The following is a 19,801-nucleotide window of genomic DNA, read 5'->3' on the forward strand; positions in this document are numbered from 1 at the left end:
GGCAGTAAGAGAGAAACCTTCTTACAAAAAAAGGTAATAACTTAGGATAGATGCTAATATCTAACAGTTTAGGTGATTACTCTCAGATACATTTTCTTCATATAACTGCTTGGGTTTGGAGTGCCTGACCTGAGGCCTTGGTGGGGCTCCCACTGCAGCACCAGGTAACAACCCCATCTTGCACAAGCACAAGCCCATGCTGCAGACAACAGTAGTTTTCCCGTTCACATCCTCTGCAAATCAGGCTGTGCAGCCTCAGTAAGAGTCATTGCTTACAAGATCACATTAAAAATACACTGCTAACCTCCCCATATCTATAGGGGATGTTTATAATACCCACAACAGAAGTTACAAAAAGTGTAACTGAAACAGTAAGGAAATGTTTTGAACAAGAGTGGTTCTATTTATCTACAAGGGTGTGCCAGACTTGCAGAGAGATCTTTGCTCTTACTCTTTCAGTTTTTACTCAGTTTGCAGGGCCACAAAAATTGAAGCAAAGCAAGCTTTTGCAGTGCCCAGATGACCCCTACGAGTCACTATAGCCAGCCAGCAAGAAGAGAGCTCCTGTTACTTCAGGCTCACTCCACAGTACTTGTCTGCAGGTGCCCAGTGTCAGAAGCAGGATCAGCGGGCCTTGGCCAAGCAGCCATGCTTCCCATGGAACAAAGTGCCAGCAGCGTCACTACAACATGCTCACAGACACACCAGAGATTCACTAGATGAGTTAATAAAAAGCACAAAACAATATGGGATGGTCTTCTCCACCCAACCTTCACAACACAGATTTCCCTGTAGACAAGGAGCAGAAATCAAGGCAGGGACATTCCCCCAGAAATAGCTCTGTGGCTAAAGCAGTGACCCAGGACTGAAGAAAACAACACCGTCCCTATTTGCTTCAAGATTTCCTTACAAGCAAGACCAGACATATTTACAGAGAATTATTTGGTGCAGAAGAACCCAAGTTTCCTATTACCTAGGAATGTCCTACACAGTCAGGCAGAATCTCATCAGTGTGGACTTGCATCTCTTGCTGTTCTGCTCTACCCCATCCACCACTCATTATTTTATGTAAAGCAGAACGTTTTCCTTTAGGAATTCAAAATTCAATTCAAAATACTTGTCAAGATATGGTAGAATGCAGAACTGTTGCCTCTAGTCATGCTCAGGGCACATGGGGGGCTGAGACCAGGACACCCACGCGATGGGTGCCACAGCACCCCGCTGGGAAGCTTTTAGGTGGCAAGTCCCAAACACCCACAGGCTTCAGCAGTTGTCCACCTCAGGGAACATCATTGGGGTGGCATGGATGGTTCAGTCCTTCCACAGATCTAACCCTGTAGTGCTTTTTGAAGAGATACCCAGATTGTCCTATTCTCTTGGATAAGACCTGTCTAGAACTGAGAATTTGCATACGTACACATATATGCAAGCTGCTGCTAGCTAAGAGGGAAGTAAACAAGGAAGCAGTCAGGAATTGGGAATAGCAGTGTGGCTTTTAGTTATTTAAGGTACTGGCTGAGCCAATGGGCATGCTTTTCCTGTTTTAAACAGACACAATAAGATAAAGGTCAGCAGGGGAATTGGTTACATTTCTCTTTCCCACATATAGGTGTACTGCTGTGGAGGATGTAATCCTGCCCAGAACACTTTAAAGATTTAGAATAATTTGGACGCTTCATTAACCTCATCAGCTCCAAGTACAACACATTAGAGGTACTAATCCCCTGTGAAAGCCAGGGGAATCTGTGCATTTTGATATTCAAAGAATCAAACTGAAACCCTGAATGCAGTTAAGGGATCCCCATAGGAAAACCTTTAATTTAAAATCAAAGCTTTCTACCCTATATGCTTATTATGGTAATAGAAAATCTCACATTAAAGGGAAAAAATGTTTTTAATCAGCTTCCTTATTCTTCAGCAGTCAATTGAATTAAAAATTAAAATACAACAAAACGTTCAATAAATATCACCAAAATTGATAGTTGCTTGGGCCAGGCAACAAGATACTCAGTGGCATTCTTTGAGATTTATTAACATTCTGACTTGATACAAACACAGAACCCATCTCTATTTTACTGTCCTACCACCTTAAAATGAAATCAAACCCATATTATTTCAGTATAGCAGACAGCTACAGAAGTAGCTCTACAATACCGTGATGTTACAAACCTACTGAGATCAGTAAGAGCCTTCATTTTACTGGGAACTCAGCCTGACTAGCAATTGCATTTATAATGCATTCTGCTTCATTAGAAACCAATTAAGATCACTGGGAGCTATAAATAATTCAGTTAATCAATTGCTACCTCAATCACCTTAATTTAAAATGCAAAGAAAGGGATTGCTCTAATTATAAAAGTATCTTCAAAGATCGTATCATTTTTTGAAGGGAGAATATTAAGCGTTGTTTACATATATATATACACACACACACATATATATACACACATGTATATAAACTCAAGAGACTTTGATTCATGGAGAAGCATAGAAGGAGCCATGGGCCTGTTACATGGGCCATATCCTGGCCATTGCTTCCTTAGCCATAAACATGAAGCTTGAGACTGACCTTGCAAAACATCCATTGGTCTGCCTGAGCCTCAGAAATGTTGTATCTTGTATATAGGTTCAGTTTTACCATTTCCGTATTGCTTCCAGAAGCATTGCTCTAGAGAATGTGCTGGTAACTGAAAAGAAGTCAGAATCCTGCTGTCAATATCCCAAGGAAAAGCAATAACAGAAGACAATTCTTAAGGTGTGATGTTCTTGGAATGTTCCTGAATAAGGAATTTAAAGCATTTGTGTTGTATTACTTTTGTTTTGGAAAAAGAGTTATGAAACATTACTCTGAAAATCCAAAATGAACAAGAGATCCATTCCCACCCTTTGTTGTAAAAAAACATATCTTGCAAAATCTGTCTTAATAGCTTATTCCTTGTCCAGGGATTTCAAAATGTATATGGCTGTTCTCCAAACCTTCCTTGAAAGACATGAAATAAGCCTGTGTTATGTTTCAGCTTAGAAAAAAATGTTCTCATTGTATGCAGATTCCTCCCCTAGCCTATGGGAAAAATACATCATAGTGACTGTGAGTTGTGAAACCTTCACTGTGAGAACCCTGACATGCAATTTGAAAGCCATCGTATTTCACCTTTCTGCCCAACCAGTAGAGCTGTCAGTGAAGGATAGAGGTACAAGGTGCAGAAGGGTGTTTGGTTCAGGAGTTACATGCATTTGCTTAGGCTTGGCTCAGCACACCATTAGCACCCGAGCTTAACCTCAAGCATCTCTGTTTTCTTTGCAGAGTTTGCAACGATAGCAGAAAATCACTCCATGCTTTTTATTTTCTCACTTTCTGGCATGTAGGTATGATCACTAATCACGCTGGAAGAGGCTGCTTTGTAGAGGTACATAGTCATTTACAGACTTAAAAACCCTTTCAAATGACCTAATGTTTTAGAACACATTCTTCCCCTGTTAGGAGCCTTGAGCACTTCTCTTCAACTCAGAGAAGGGGCAGCCTCAGAAGTGCAGCCTGCACAGTCGCTTTTATCTAACAAAATGCATTCAATGGTTTCCAGAGAAAATACGTAGACCAGGGAATAGGGGCATTTTATATTGAGTTCAATTGTTATTTTCTGGATGCATTTGAATAATACTGGTTTTTGGAAAGGCTGCTTTCTCAGCTCATTGTGGTACCACCTCTGGCATATGAACAAACAAAACGAGCATTGAAGAGGAGTGAGACGGCTTTGTGATATGGCAATTTAAAGAATAATGGACTTCTAGTGACAAAATCTCCACGTTGTGCTATTATGTTAGCAATTATTACAGAGGAAGTTTGTTTAGGATTTAGGCCCAAGGTTCCCTAAGCGAGGCTTGTAAACAATCTGGAAGTTGACTTTCCTGTTGGTGATAGAAAGATTGACAATTAACAGCAATCTTTTGTGTAGCAATGACAACTATGATTATTTGGCAGTTTCACCGCAGTGTGATTAGGTTGTAATTAGACTGTGGCTCCACTGGATGTTTGGATTGCTTAATTGATGGCCCCAAACCAAATGACTTTCACTATGAGAAAAAAAAAAACTCTGAAATTTGAATTCCCTGACATTTAATTGGTTTAACGTGTTCTAGTGCAGTTTCATGCTTGAAGCAAATGTACCTTCTTTCTTTACTCCCTATGGATAAAACCCACAGAATGTGTGGGCAGATCTACTTATGGATTCTGGACCTGTGTCCAGGTGACTCTGCTACAGGCATCTGTAACTTAAAACAGATTTTAAACAACCTCAACTTTGGTTGAGAGAAATGGTTTTCTATTTTGATGTAGAGGAAGATACAAATTTCTTTCCCCAGTTCCATAAAACTGTCATGAAGATAAAACTCCTGTTACAATGAAAAAGAAGTTGTCAACAGAGACAACCGTAGGCAAAATCTTGGTTTTATGGGAGTCTGAAAGTTTTGTTATTATCACCAGTGAGACAAAGATACCAGCTGGTGGATTCAGAGTGATGCAAGCTTTGTAGTTTCTTTATACCACATATTTTTATGGGTGTGTCACTCAGGGCACATTTCTAAACTTGGAAAATTAAGATTTTCAACTCTTCTACTTCAGTGACACAAGAAGTAAGGCATAATATGATGATTGTTTATATGCACAAGAATAATATATGTTGTTTAACTGAATAGATGTTAAACACACAAAAAAAGTGAAAAATATAACTTTGAGAAAACCAAACTGGAATCAATTTAATCATTTAGGAGGCAGCATCTAATGGGAAGTATAGGCAATGAGCCCATCTCGGAAAAATTTAAAATATATCCAGAAACTTGAACGACAAGCTTGTGTTTGGCAAACACTATCAAAATGTTCCAACATCGTATGATAACACAAACAGCCCATGCATGAGAAAGTTGCCTATTTATGCTTCATATATCATATAAGAGGATGGACACATGCCAGTATTTCAAAAGTTCCTAAAAAATTAGAGACTTTTCTTCCCATTCTCCGCAAGAAGCAGTAAATTTAGAGAAGATGATGACAGGAGCTGAGTTCTGCTCTTGGACCCACTATCAAAGTCCCCTTACAAACACAACCCAGCTTTTTATTTTCTCACTTTCTGGCATGTAGGTATGCTCACTGATCACACTAGAAGAGGCCGCTTTGTAGAGGTACATGTTCATTTACAAACAGACTTAAAAATGCTTTCAAATGACCTAATGTTTTAGAATACATACATCCTCTGTTAGGAGCCTTGAGCGCTTCTCTGCAGCTCAGAACCATTGTTTAGCAGCTGCCAGCTATGCTCCAGGCCCCTCTCTAATCAGTCATTCCATCATCACTTTAGGACACTTGTAATGCTTGACAGGACTTCAATATAAAACTTCCCAAGGCAGTTGTCAGATGGCCATGAGTTCTGACCATGATATAATTCACATATTCAGGACTGTAATTTCATGCTATGCATGTTGCTGAACTGCAAGCTTTTAGTTCTGACTTCATGGTACTTAATCTTTTCCATGCCAAAAATTGCTTCAATAGCATCTTTTATGTTCAGCTGAACTGCTGCACTAGCCCAGGGGAAAACTTTGTTTCAAGGTGGATTTAATTTTTGCTGGAAAAAAAAATAAAAAAATCTAATCAGACCGTTTAATACCCTTTACACTGTTGCTCCTCCTGCCCACGATGCGCAGGGGATGCAGAATGGCTCTGCCCACCTCACCTTTCTCACGGACCGGCACACAGCCTCTCTGTTGCTGCTTTTCTTCTGGGAAGGAAGTTAAGGCTGACTTTGTGGGGTGTCCTTCACATGGCTCAGACTTGTCCCTGTGATTAAATTATCCCTCTGCACAGCTAGGCCAGCCCAAAGCAGCTAAAATGAGTGGCTGAGTGAGATGGAAATAGCAGTTGTCCCCACAGGTGGTGTGTCAACGTCAGGAGCTAACTGTGCCCGATGTGAGCCTCCCAGCTCCTGATAAGGGCTGGCCATTTCTCCCAAGAGCTACCCAGAGAGCAAGCTGTGACTACGGCTTCTCTCTCAAGCATTTCTCTGTCTCACTCACTCCAAACTGTCCTTCAGCCCAACTGGATGGCTGCTGCCCTGTCTTCAGACTCCAGCTTCCTGCAGCAGGGGCTGGTTTCCCAGCCACATGATGTTTGGGGCATGGTGCTAGGGAGAACTGAGCAGATTTCAGTCCTTTCAATTGACGGATCTGTGCAAACGAGAACTCTCGCAAAGTACTCTGCAGAGCTGATGCCAGTCACATTTGCAGAGTTCCAGCAAAGTAACAAAGACTTCACTCTGGGGACGGGAGCATTGTCCCGCAAAGGAGACGGCAGAAACATCAAATCTATATGCCAGATGTCGATGTTGTAACTTGTCCTGAGACTCCTTTCTCTTTGTACACTTGGCCCCACTGCCTGCAATGTGCATTTCCCAGCTGGAAAGACCTCGCACACTTCTAACACTGGGAAAAAGAAAATTGCCCAAAGGGAAAAAGTACAAAAGATTTGCCTCTGCTACAGGAAACTGAATCTGCCAACAGTCTGCTTTGCTGAACTGAGTACGTCGGCAGAATTAGGGTTTAGCAAGGTATCTGCAGTGTGTGCACAGACAGAAACAGAGAGAAAGAATTTCCCAAGTCAGGTTATTTTCTCTCAAAACAACAGGGCAAACTGCACAGAGAAATAAAAATTCAGGGTTTAGAGCTCTTTGCAGCCTGGGATCTCAGTCCATGAAGAGTTCCAGATTTGTTCTCATTTTGTTACCTTCCCAAACTGGGATGCAAATCTCAGTCTCAGGAGTTTAATGATGGATTTAGGTATCTAGCTTTCATATATGTGTGTAATATTTCATTTCAGCAAGGTGAAAATGTTTCATGCCATCTTTCTCTTTTTGACATTTTTAAAGCAATGTAGGAAAATCAAATGTCTTAATATGACTACAATTTCCTGTAAACATGAATAAGGAACAAAATTGTTACACCTCTGTGAAATGTTTTGAGTTAATCCATGCGTCATTTTCCAGTGAAGGACTTATTCATTTGGGAATTTCTGACCAGCAGTAACTCCAGCATTTGGAAATCTTTCACCTTGGGAAATTAAAGAACATCAGAAATGTGAAAACGTGGGAGCGTGGTGAAGTGCTTGTTGGGACACTGTGGGGAAGCCTGCCAGTCAGGGGAGCACCGGCGTGCTGAAGTCTTCCTTTCTCATTCTTTTCCTCAATTTGACACCTATCATACCTCTTAACAAAGAATACTTTATACATATACATAATGTGTACAAACAATTAGAAAACAGATAAAACTCCAGTAGATGGCGCTCAAAAATATCCATAACTTGTGTCCCTGTGTGGCTCTAATGTGCCCTGGTGCATACAAAGGGCTTCTTGTGGACAGATCAACCAGCACCTCTCATCCGGGGAGTTTGGTGCAAGGTGCTGGTCTGCCCCAGCGATGTCGCGCTGGGCCCTTACGGGAGGCAGGAGAGGATCCAAACTGCAGCACCCCTACACAAAGGCTGGCTCAGCACTGGCAGGCGGCTACTGCTCACCCATGCAATGGGAAATGGAACCCCACACATGTGCCAGTTTCCCCTCCTCTGTCATGCAGAGCCACCAGTTGCACTTGCTTGTCACTGTCCATCTCAGTGTGAAGCTAACAGAAAATAGACATAAAGGTAATGGATGAAGAGATCTCAGAGTCCTGTAAAAATGAGTGAAGTTTTGCAAAAGTGCTGAGATCCAGAGCAGTAGTAGAACATGACTTGCTGGGTAAGGGAATGTCTGTCTGCCAACCCCTGTGCAGTTGTATTGTTCAGTAATGACCAGTTCTGGTGCCAGTTTTAAATTTTGCAGCTCTGACTGCAAAGGACTTGTCGTACTACAAAGGCAATTCAGTAGTAATTCTTCAACAGAAGCACAAATGGTTTTACCACCCAGGGAACAGTTTTTATTCAACTTGACCAAAGAGTAGAGTGAAAGTTGATGCCATTTGACCAAGTCCCTAGCTGGCAGCCCATGGGAAAGGATCTAGCAGCCAGTTCCTCCGAAGCCCCACAAAGCCACTGCCAGCAGCGCACTAGCAGCGACACGCTGTGAGTCATGAGACGCTCCAGGGTGTCCAGCAACACTTTGTGCGGAGCCCAGATCTCCTGACTGTCATCTGCTTTATACAACATAAAACAAAGCCCTTTCTCTAGCCAGGGAACACATACATCAGGGTCTGCAATGGTGAAAGTTTTTCCACACTGGTTGCCGATGGGCTTCAGTCCTCCTCTGAAGTACTTACCTCTGCTTTAACTGTAGCATGGACAAAACACACAAGTGTATCTGAATTCTCTTCTTCCTGATTATTTTTTTTAAATTTTTATTTTGGTCCATTTCTGAACTCCAGGCTCTATGCTTTTCACTTCTGGTCACTTCACAGCCCAACTGCACTTCCCCGTGTCTGGGGATAAGTGCTTCCAGTCCTGACTGGCACAATCGAGCAGCTACAACAAGGCTGCAGTGAGGAAGAGGTGGCTGCTCAGAAGAGCCACCTTAGCCCTACCACTGTCAGCACACTGTGGGGCAGGACTTTAGCAAGTCAGTGAATGTGGCGCGGACGCTGTGCCCAACATGTACGGTTCACACCTTTCATAGTACTTGGAGCTGGTGGCAAGTGAGACAAGGGCACTTATGTATCAGCTGCTGTGACGGGGAGACTGAAATATTTTGGCAAGGGAAGAATAGCTTGTTTTCTATATATTTTTTTTAAGAGGCAAATTAAGCTATTGATCCTATTATGTATAATCACTCATTTTGCAAGAGCTGAAACGTAAGCAATAAGCTGTCTCTGATCTTTGCGCTGGAATGACATTACTTAGCACTTTTTGCCTTTGGGCAAAAAGTGTATGGGGTGACAGGGTGGTTTGCTTCAAGCCTGAATTTCATTAAATTTCATCTGTACCAGTTTTGCTTCCAGATCAGGAAACATTTGATCCAGTCATTGGACTTCCCTATGAAAACTCTCTATTTATAGGGAAATAGCTATGAGAGCAGGATGTTTCTTTACAAACTTATTTCACAAACCAGAACGATGGCTGAAAACCCCTGTGCTTGTGTGATAGCAGAGGTCATCCTCTGAAGCACCATCAGTCAGTAGGCAAAGAATGAAATTTTCTTTGTCTCTATCTAGCTAAAAACAGAAACAAAGCAGAAGTAGCAACACAGATGGTCATACACAACATACCTCATCAACTCCAGCGGGACTAACCCTATTCGCACTGACTGTATCTGACCTCAGCACTCTTAGATGAGGAGCTCTTGAGCTGCATGATGTGAAACAGTGGGATTTCTGCTTTTCCACTCCATGGGAGACGAGGATAAATGACCGTGGCTTGATTCAGAGGGGAGGAGCTGGCTTGTGAGATCAGATATTTCTTAACCATCAGTCTGCAAGGGGAGTGAGAATGTGGTGAGCACTGGTTTACCAACTTTTGTTTCAGCTGCAGCCCCACCATGCCAGACCCTTCTAGCAATTATCCCGGCTCTTGGCCATCAGTCCTGGGAAGATGCTTCCTTTGGAGAAAGCATCTCTATGCTGCAAGCATTACAAGTATACATGTCTCAGGTTATTTGACCCTACATGTATTAGCGGAGCACATGCTCACTTCAGGGATGATTTGGACTCCTCTAACTCACCACTCAATCTCCCAGCAGTTTGTCCTGCACAAATACTGAAATGAGCTACCTTTTCCATTGACAACAGTGCAGTATCAGGAGAAAGCTAGCTGCAAACCATTTCAAGCTGATAGCTCATTTTCCCTTGCCAGTGTAATTCCCTAGGGAAGTGGTGAAAGTTGTTCAATGGAGCTTTTGTGTTCTTTTGGGGAATCTTAGCTAATTCACATACAGACATACTTTGTACTTTTTTTTTCTTTGTAAAGCAGCCATTGTACTATCTGCAACACAGTGAGAGTGCGGGCGAAAGAACAAAGAGCAGCAGGCAGCGAGAATGTGACACCATCTCTTCCCATGCAGCTCTGTTGCTGCGGCTCAGCTGGCTGGATGTTATTTTAGTGGCTGTGCATCCCACCCATGCGTTTCTGTGGGCCCAGAAGCTGCGCTGCTGTGACGCCTTGTGAGCTCGAAGCTTATTCATGTTCAGGAATGGGAGGGTCAGGGCCATCGACACACACCAGCATCCTGCTGCCTATTATTTCCTGCCAGCGCTGGCGTCGCACCAAGCCCTAACATGACAGGTGGATGGAGTTCACAAGGAAATAATGTCATGGGCCAGTTTTCCAGGAAAGCTGTTAACTCTATTCACAAACTCGGGCCCTCAGATTGAAAGGGAATGTGACTGAGAAGTGTTGGTGGAGGGCTGCTCTGGTGTTATTTACACTTTTTTTTTTAATAGATTTTTCACTGACATCTCTTGTAGCAGCACAGAAATCTTCACCTCTATGTAGTGCCTACTTCAAAATTAGACTGTGCCTGAATGCTGTATAATTTATAAAAACACAGGGGCATTGCCTCTGCAAATCCCAAATGGCTCCATGATTTCAGTTAGATTGCAAAAGATAGTAAGAAATTAAACTTCAGCTTTTTCCTGGGCAAACTAGTGCCTGGGAAACAGAAAAGAAGAAAAAATACGAGGTGAGATGCAGGACTGATGCTAATCTGGGGTCTTTAAGCATTTTATAAGAATGAAACCAAGTATACAGCCAAGAATGTAACAAACAAGACTTACATATTTTTAAAAAGTTTCTGTCTTTCAAAAAGGCACTTGTGTGAAGTTCTGCTATCCCTGCATGACTCTATGCAGTGTCCAACATTTGCTGTGATGTGTTCTTCTCTTTCTTTTGTCTTTTCCTCTCTGTTTTTGAAGCTTAGTACTATTTTCTCTTAGTCTAGAGAGCACAGAACAGTTAAGAAGTGAAAGCAGTTAATCCAAAAAAGTGTTTTTCAAAAATGCCATGTTTGTCACAAATGCAAATCTTTGGATGCACACAGTTAGGACAATAGCCTCCAACTGGCTGCTCACAAGAGGAAGGATTAGGTCCTCTGTCATGTTAATAGTGACATCAACAACCTGAATAAAAGCCAACAATTCAAGTCGATTCTGCAGTTTAAGACCATTGTTCTCCATATATTTTAGCCTGTAAGATTTAGTCTACCATAAAGTTTTACCAGTTTTTACAACAGTTTTACATCATGCAGTGCAGTTCTTTATTTGTTAATGTACTTTTACCTATAAAAGCCCTTTGTAACTGCCAGAGATTATACTGAGATAGCTAAAACATCCTACAGTCTAAAGGCATCAGAAGTATTGGAAATGCATATGCAAAATGATGGCTATCAATATTGTTCTGCTCTTCTTATTTCGGAACTCATTGCAAAAACAAATTAGGTGAAACCTGCCAATACCTATGTGACCACCTCCATCTCCGATATAAAAAGAGCAGTAGCCCTGGACTTTGGCTCTAAATAAGCAAAGGTGAGGCAAGAATACAGAGTATTCCAGAGAGCTGGTTCCCGGCCTGAGTCTTCGGGATCTTGCTGAGACCCTCAGGCCTTTCTTCTTTTACTACTCTGAGCCTGGTTCCTATGCTGTAGAGCTGCAATAATGCTGTACATTTGTTATTTGATAACAGGAGCTCTCCCAAGTGTCTAAGGCAGTGAAATTTTTCTAGACACAAGTCCAGAAATTAACCTCTCTCTCTCTTTTTGCATTTTTTTGTTTGTTTTTTTGTTTTTAACCTGGCAAGTTATGGTATTAGAACCACTGTGACATACAAAACATAACCTGTTATGCGGCTAGGGACTCGTAAATTGGGCGTTTGGACTAGAAATAATATTAAGCATTGTCATACTAAACTGATTATTATTTTAAAATTCTGTCCCAGGCTATAACCGGCTTTGTGTACAATAGCAATACAGGGTGTAGTTACAGACACAATTTCCTGTGCTTAGGTTTTGAAATTATTATTTAAGATCCCTGTAACATTTGCCCGGTACACCACTGCAATTCCCCTATTAGATAATTTTCTATCCTTGTGAGGGCAATTTTTCTTACGCAATGCTGCTGGAGCTTTCAGGAAGGGAGAGACAAGCAATTGTGACAATAAAATTTGCATCAGCTCCCACCCAACCTCTCCCACATCTGAAATACCATTTGTTGCATTCAAAGCCTTTTCACACCAGAAGGGAAGGTGTTTCTGTACTGGAAAGTCATTGTGATCTCCACAGGGTTGCATCCTCCAGGCTGACTTTCGTCTTTTGGGTTCCCACGATAAACACCAGGCAGCAATTGTGGAGTTCCAAATGGCTTTACATCAAAGACTTGGATTGCACGACGCAGCATCCGGGCATGAAACCCCAAACCTACCCAGGGTAGGTCATGAGGCTACAAAATTAAAGCAGAACTTTTGTGTTTGTAGCTGACCAGTTTTGGGGGGGAGTGGGGAAGGTGTTGACCGTTGTGAAATCATTGGCCTGTTTGCCCTTGTAAAAACATTTCAGATCTAGCAGTATCACCATTTCCTGGTAAGATGAAGGTGCTAAGCCTGACACACTGTACTCTTGTAGCACCTCTCCCAGTATGATTGTTTTTTAAGGGTGCAAAAGGGTGAAGGGAGACAAATGATATTAATGAAAATGTCTGTAATATATCGAATACAGGAAGGAAAGAAAAATACAGACTGTGAGACTCATGTTGGGTGTCATCATTGGCCATTAAGTTGCCAATAACGACTTCAGATTAACCCAAAATCACAGACACAAACTATTTTGGAGAAGTCTCTGCCGGTTTCCAATTCTATGAGCCAATTCAGCAATGAAACATGCAAAAACATCTTCAACAGCACGAGATGTCGCACTGAACTGTTTATAAACTCTGCCTTGCTCCTGCAGGACACCAGGACCAGGTACTGGGACCCTTCCCCACAAAGTTACCATTTTGCTTCTCTGAATACAGATACAAGTGAATTCCTGTACAGACTTTCACCAACGGCTTGATATGAAGATTCTTGTGCACGTACCTTGTCTCACTAGGATACAGCCAATGCTACTGAGCGCAGCAGTTTGTGCTAAGGCAGTCCCATATATAAAAAGAGCAAAGATATGGGAAAGGAAATCTCCTCTAGTAGTAGCAGAGCAATGCTTACTCAGTCCTACTCCTGCAAATTTGCTGTCGTAAACTGGTTGCCTCTGTTTTCATTTGACTTGGAGCAGAGCCTCATCTTGTACCTCTACTTTCTTGCTACATGCTGCCCACCACATGCAAGCTTGTTGGCATCACAGCAATGACGAAGGGAGGACCCATGCATGGGAAAAACTTCTGAAGAGGGCAAGAGGCCTGCTTCTGCTCTTGGCTCAGCCTGGGAATCATCAGGCTGAGCTGCTACACATGCGTACTGGAAATCACTGCTTCTCTACAGACCCAGAAATTCTCTCCTTGCTGCCTGCAAAATTCCACTGAGAAAAGAGAAATGGGGAGGGGGAAGAAGCAGTCAGAAAAACTATTGTGTTCCCAGGGAAAAAAAAATAAACAGCCCTATTTAGTTTATCCAGCTTTGTTAATGTCAATCACTTTTCTCATTTTAAACAGGAAAGACACCACTTTAGTCCACCTGTTCCATTATTTATCATGCTATGTGTTTCCTATGAATTGTCACTCATGCAAACCTGTACATCGTAAGGGGACACCCTAATATTTTTAATGACCTTAAGCAAAGTGATTGACATTAGACACCAGTGTCAGATGTTCTGGTGACGCAACATGTTCTCCTAGCAGCAGGAAAGCTTCCTGCCGTGATTAAGTTGGAGCTATGGAAGTGCTAAAATGTGTTGTCAGCTTTCCTCTGATGCAAGTGATTTTATTATAGCGTCTGGTAACCACGGAGTGTGGCAACGCAAATACTGACTCCAAACATCCCCTCCTGTACATATAGCTTGCTCTATTTAAAACACGAATTGCACTTTGCAAATCCGGGGATAAGTTATGGGTGTAACGAGCTTAAACCATGCAGGGCAGAGGAAAAGTCAGCACTAAAGCCAGAACGGTTGCATGATTTCAGCAGGAGAAGCATATGGCTTGGGGATGACCTGCAGAAGGCAACCCGCTGCAGCACAAGTTCAGCAGGTGCGCTCTGAGGTGGCATCGCCACAGCCATTGTGAGAGCCAGCGGCTCAGTGGTATATGTATTCACAGCTATTGTCAAAGATGTTGTTCTACAAAAAAGAAGAAGAATCATAAAGCAGTTGAAGATGCAAGCTATCTTGACAGCAATAAAAAAAAAAGTTTTTCTAAATGTCTAGCAGCACCGAATATTATTTTAATGAAATTTACTTTTTAATTTTATAGCAAAATAATCAAAAGTGCTAAGCCTGACCACTTTAATTTACAAAAAAAAAAGTCTCATATTTTAAGCTATAACCATACCTCGTTATTTAGGTTAGACAATATAATTAATCATTTCTACCTATTGCTATTCAATAGTATAACAAAATTAATATTAGTTGTTTAAAAAAGGGAAAAGTACCACAGATATTGGGAGAGGGAAGTTATGAAAAATATAATAATCAGCTTATTGAGCAATCTGCAGTTTGTTTGGTTGTTATTGCTTTTTTTTTTTTCTGAGCAACAATTTAAGTCACAGACAATCTGGCCATAATCTTGCAGTCACTTCAAATGCTGTGACTTCTCCCTTGGTCAAATGTCACAGTGTGTTTTAAGGAGATCTCTGGCATTTCAAGTCAGTTCAGATTATTTTCTTAGTTCTCACAAGTTCCCTTTCCAACACAATCAGCATGTTGGAGAATGCAGTTATGATGATGGCAGTTACAACAGTTTTTATGCAGGAAAAGGTTTTTTTCCTCTGTCATGGAAAGAATCACTATTAAGTCTGCAGTAAGAAAAACATTAAGAGCATTTGCAGAGTTGTTAAGAGCCTTTCTTAATCCATTCTGTTTCCATTTCAGTTCATTTCCAATGTTAAATTAAAACTTGCAATCTGTCCTACTGATAAATAGTCAAGTTGACTTACAAGGCTCTATCTTCTGTCCAGCCTTCTCTTGGTTGTCTTTAACCAAACAAGGTTCGCTGATGTGCCACAAGTGCTGTCTGGCTCTCCCGCCTCTTTGCTTTCTTGTTTTGCTGCCTGATTTTCCAGCACACTGCACTAGAAGCCAACAAAAGGAGTCCTGATGACAAGAGGACTAGTCCAAACACTGAGATGATTGATCCATGGGAATTGAAGCTGTATGCCACAGCAGTAACCACGATGCCGGCTATGAGGATAACCACGCCAAAGGGAATGGTGCAGCGGTAGCAGGAGAGTTCTGCTCCCCCTGTGGCTGCAGTCAGCTGGCATTCGCTAACAAGGGGGATGGTGGTTATCACGCAGTCATTGTTATTACTTTTCTCCGTGGTTACAGGCTCAGGATGCTTTGGAGTGCCCAGGATCTCTTTAATAGGTTCGTTTGTCATCTTGATTCTCTTGACTTGGTTGGTTCTTAGGCTAGAGCAGGCTCTGCTGAACACACATTGCACTGTGGAGAGAAGAGCGTGAGTTCAATAAAAAGTGTTGCTGTTATATGACAAAGAGGGACAGAGAAGTATCTCAGTCATGATGGCAGACAAGCAGAGGCTCTGACCCCACAAGAATTTATGCACAAGCTTGACTGTAATCCTACTGATTGTGGTGGATCTGAATCAATTTTTACAGTAGTTGTAAATGTGCGTTAAGTGCTACATAGAAGAGACTCACAGACCTAGAAAGACACCAACTTCAAAGTGTTGTGGGATAATCCCACTTTACGTTACATCCTAAAGCCAGTAGTTCTGGATGCAATTTAGATTTACATTTTCTGACAAGGAGGTGAAGTCCCCAGACTTTTTTGGTTAAAAATTCTGTTGTTGCTCACACACCCTTTTCACAGTTTTTCTTTATAATATACACCTATGCCACACACAGTACACAGATTTGCTCCGAAGTGCATCACAATAACATGGCAAAAGCTGCCCCAGCAAAAACAAACAAACAAACAAACAAACAGAAAACAACAACAACAAAAAACAGACTTGTTTCTTTATCAGTTTGCTTCTTTATACCATAATTGGAATTCTTATGTCTTTTGGTTTTGTTTTTCCCACATTTAAAATAAATGACAAATCAGTGCTGGAGCACAGATCACCAGATAGTGAGTCTGAACATTATAGCTTGCATAAGTGTACACAGCATGCATACTCCAAAGAATTGTATGCACACTGGTTGCTGGACTTGATTACAGCTTGACAGCAGATTTACATAAGAAAAAATGGATTTAACTGTTGTAAAACCCTAACATGTACTCACCTACTCTCATGAACCCAGTGGAGTAAATGTGTGTAGAACTGGGATGTAACATAACTGGCAATGCAAATGGTACCGTTTTTTGTAATCAGTTGTCCCCCTCACTAGCAAAGTATCCTGAGAGAAAAAGTTTAAAGCTTCCCATTTCCCATGCAATGAACAATAACAGATTTTTTTTTTAATTAAATGATATTTAAATCACTTTTTATTGATCTGTTGATGTTAGCATCAACAACAGCTGAAGCTACTCCCATGAGTACAGATATTGATGTCTGTAAGAAAGTTTTCTTGCCCAGGGACTTATAACTATTGATCATAGTTGAGTTTTCCGAAGAGCTGAAGGAAGTCACACATGGGAGAATTCAGTACTGCGGCACTGCAGACTCCAGCAACAGTGCCAGGTATAGAGTGCTATGGGCAGGAACTGCTGCCTCTGTGTTCCTCTGTACAGGACACAACACTGCAACTCAGATTGCTGGGCCAGGGACGAGTAATCTGAGACCTACTGCGGAACTATCTTCCTGGAAAAGTCAAACTTCAGCTCATTCTCTAAACCAGTCCAATTCATCTCCCTCTTTACATGCTGGTTCTGAACTCCTCTGCTCATCTTTTACGTCCAACATGTCAAACTTGCCACCCACTGAGGCAGCATAGCTGTTCTACCGTCACTGAACAACAAACCATTTCTCAAAGCAAATGTTACTTTGCGAAAAAGTACAAATGGACATGATGAGGTGTGGGTGTGAGGAGAACAGAGATGAAGACAATTTCCTGCACTCAGGAACTGCCAGCCCAAAGCCGGTGAACCTACTATTACAACACCAGTGCTGGACTACTGGCTTGCCATTTAAATCCGCTTAATTGAAAAGTAATAGGTCCCTTATAAGCCCATGAGATCACATCCATGTTACTGTGAAAGAGGAAGATTTGCAGCCATATCCACTCATCTGAATTACAGCAGGTTGCTTTCCTCCTGTCTCATATCAAAAACACACTATCGGCCCTACAGGCAGCATGCACAGTTCGATCGTATCTGAACCATAGAACAGAACAGCTTTTGGTTCCATGGAGCCCAGCGCAGAACCAGAGGCCACCCGATCACAGCAAGGCTGGCCCATGGCTCTCCACTGCTCCAGCTGCAAGGACAGACCTCTGCCATCCTGCTAGGACTCTGCTGGTCTGGAGCTGCTCTACTTCTGCTGCACTGCCTTGGACCAATTTGGGTGATCTGTGCACCCCACCACACAAAACAGAGAGTGGGACACTGGGAAACCACTGGGTTTCCCTGCTGGGAATAGCTCTCAGGACTCCTCCACCAGCCTCCAGACAGGCTGTGTAGCTTTTGCTGTTACAAACAGCATGGTATGCAGCCCAGAGAACAAGGAAGAGTGTTGGCAATGCAGTAATGCTTTTATCACTTTTATCACCTTCACATCTGTGACTAGGAAGTTAATTGCCAGATACTTGTATTCTCCTTTTCCTTTCCCACCACTCCCAGCCTTGTTGCTAAGATATATTCCTCCATTGTGGAGAGCCCTTGGTTTTGTATCTCACTACCTCACATAACTGACAGTGTGTTTTGCAAGAAAGAGGATTTCTCTATTTTTAACACTCCCACACCCAGACTATACCATGTACCTAGTCAGAGAGTTTGTGTTTGAGTTTCTCTGAACACTATTGAGAGAAGGAAGTTCAGATCTGGTTTGACAAAGTTTTGCTCTACTGTTCTAAGGAAGAGCACTCAGCTCATTATTTTCTCTTGTGCACAGCTGTCTTCAGGGCTCAGTCCTGCAGGATGCTCAGCAGCTACCAGAACGAGTAGCCTTTCCCTCCCTAATGACAACACTGAAGGTACTTGGTATCCCCAAGGGCAGGCAGGGGGATCAGAGCACTGTTTAGCAGACAAAGCAAATACATTGTGCTGGCACCTTATACACCTTAGGGTTTCTTAGAAACTGTTGCTTTTTACTCTAAATCATAATGCATGACTCAGAACCTTTCATATCAGTTGAAAGAGACTAGCCATGGATTTGTGCTAGAATGCCAAAGATCTGTCTTCAGACAGATCTAAGCCCAAGTTCAGCATTTTCTATGATGATTTACATGACAGTGAGGCTCACACTGTTGACATTATGTTGCTACATTACTTACCCACTAAACATTTCTGAACTTCAGCACAGTGGTAGAATGTGTCCACACAAATGCCATCTTTTTTGATTTTACCATTAGTAGAATTCAATTTGTTCAACGACTTATTCTTAAATTTGTGGGGTACCTGTTTCCAAAGTCCTTGTCTGTTTGCTTCAGATACATCCCCAATGAGCATTAAGTCTTTTTGACATCATTTAGAGATTTATGAAGCAAGAAGAGATATTTATACAGTCAAAATTAACATGGATTGAAAAAAAAAATAAGAAAGGTCTCCTAAACTACTGAAACTACATCAATGACAAAATACCCACTGACTTGTGAGGAGCACAGTTCATGCCTGTAATAGGATGTAAGCAGACAGGCATTCATATAAAACAAATAAACAAACCTCTATAGAAATACTGTAAGTTAAATAAACAACAGAACCTATCTGAAGCGTGAGTAAAGGTATTCATCCTAAAAAATGGCCCTAGATCCTCAATGCCAGCAAAATAATTTCTGACTTGCTCCAACAGGTGACTTAGTTCAGGTTTCAGGGTAAGACGTTGAGGCAAAGTTACTGGGTAACACCAGCATCCTCTCGCTGATCATACCAGAAGTACTTTCTTAAGGAACTATTTTGACTTGGAGGAAGAATGTGTTTATGTGGCAATCTGCGGCTAACATGGGATAAAGGAGAGAGAGCAATGTTTTACCCTGAAGCATACCATACCCGCTAATAGGTGTAAATGGAGATTTGCCCAAAAGACATGAAATCCATCAGCATGCACACCTACCAGGTCCATGAGAAATCCATCACAACAAATCCCTGGTTTCAGCAAGCAGAGAAAGACATCTTAAGATGTCTTGTCTGTCAATTCCAGGCAGAGTCAGGCAGCAGAAAGAGCTGTTTCAGGCTTTGCAGTGTCAGATGTTGCTGAATGATGAATCGGAGGTGACGATGTTCTAATATGGAGGTTTCCTACAAGAAAAGTGGTTGGATATATATCAGCTTCTTAAGAATAAAACTCCTGCATGGAAAAGTTCCCACTGTGTGCTGACCAAAGCAGGAGATGTTCTCTCTCTGGCTCTCCTAGTGGTTTCTGCCTCTTTTCTTGGCAGCCTTCACGAAGTGACTTCTCAGTGCTGAGCGTCACAACCCAGGCAAGTGCCCCTGAAAGAGTTAGGCAGGAAAAGGGAATGCACATGAACTACTGCAGTTATAAGTCTCTTTAACTCCATTTCTATCGCACACTTCACCTTTGTGAATCAAAGAACCAAATCCCAAACTCAGAATACTTGTGTAGTTGTCTCTTTTATGTTTCC

At 41.9% G+C, this 19,801-nt stretch overlaps 1 protein-coding gene across 1 annotated transcript; it reads right to left on the bottom strand.

Moving 5' to 3' along the window:
* Positions 1-14,704: 14,704 nt before the first annotated feature.
* On the bottom strand, positions 14,705-19,416 carry TMEM100 (transmembrane protein 100). Its single transcript, XM_035558917.1, has 2 exons — positions 19,273-19,416; positions 14,705-15,542 (listed from the first exon to the last, which is right to left on the bottom strand). The coding sequence occupies exon 2, from the start codon at positions 15,478-15,480 to the stop codon at positions 15,076-15,078; it is 405 nt and encodes a 134-aa protein (XP_035414810.1). The 5' UTR covers positions 15,481-15,542; positions 19,273-19,416; the 3' UTR covers positions 14,705-15,075.
* Between the last annotated feature and the right edge of the window lie 385 nt (positions 19,417-19,801).

The sequence above is a fragment of the Cygnus atratus genome, chromosome 18 (assembly GCF_013377495.2).
Source record: "Cygnus atratus isolate AKBS03 ecotype Queensland, Australia chromosome 18, CAtr_DNAZoo_HiC_assembly, whole genome shotgun sequence".
Classification (NCBI taxonomy): Eukaryota; Metazoa; Chordata; class Aves; order Anseriformes; family Anatidae; genus Cygnus; species Cygnus atratus.

Coding starts and splice junctions, on each gene's coding strand:
- TMEM100 (XM_035558917.1), bottom strand. CDS start 15,480: ATGACAAACGAACCTATTAAAGAGATCCTGGGCACTCCAAAGCATCCT.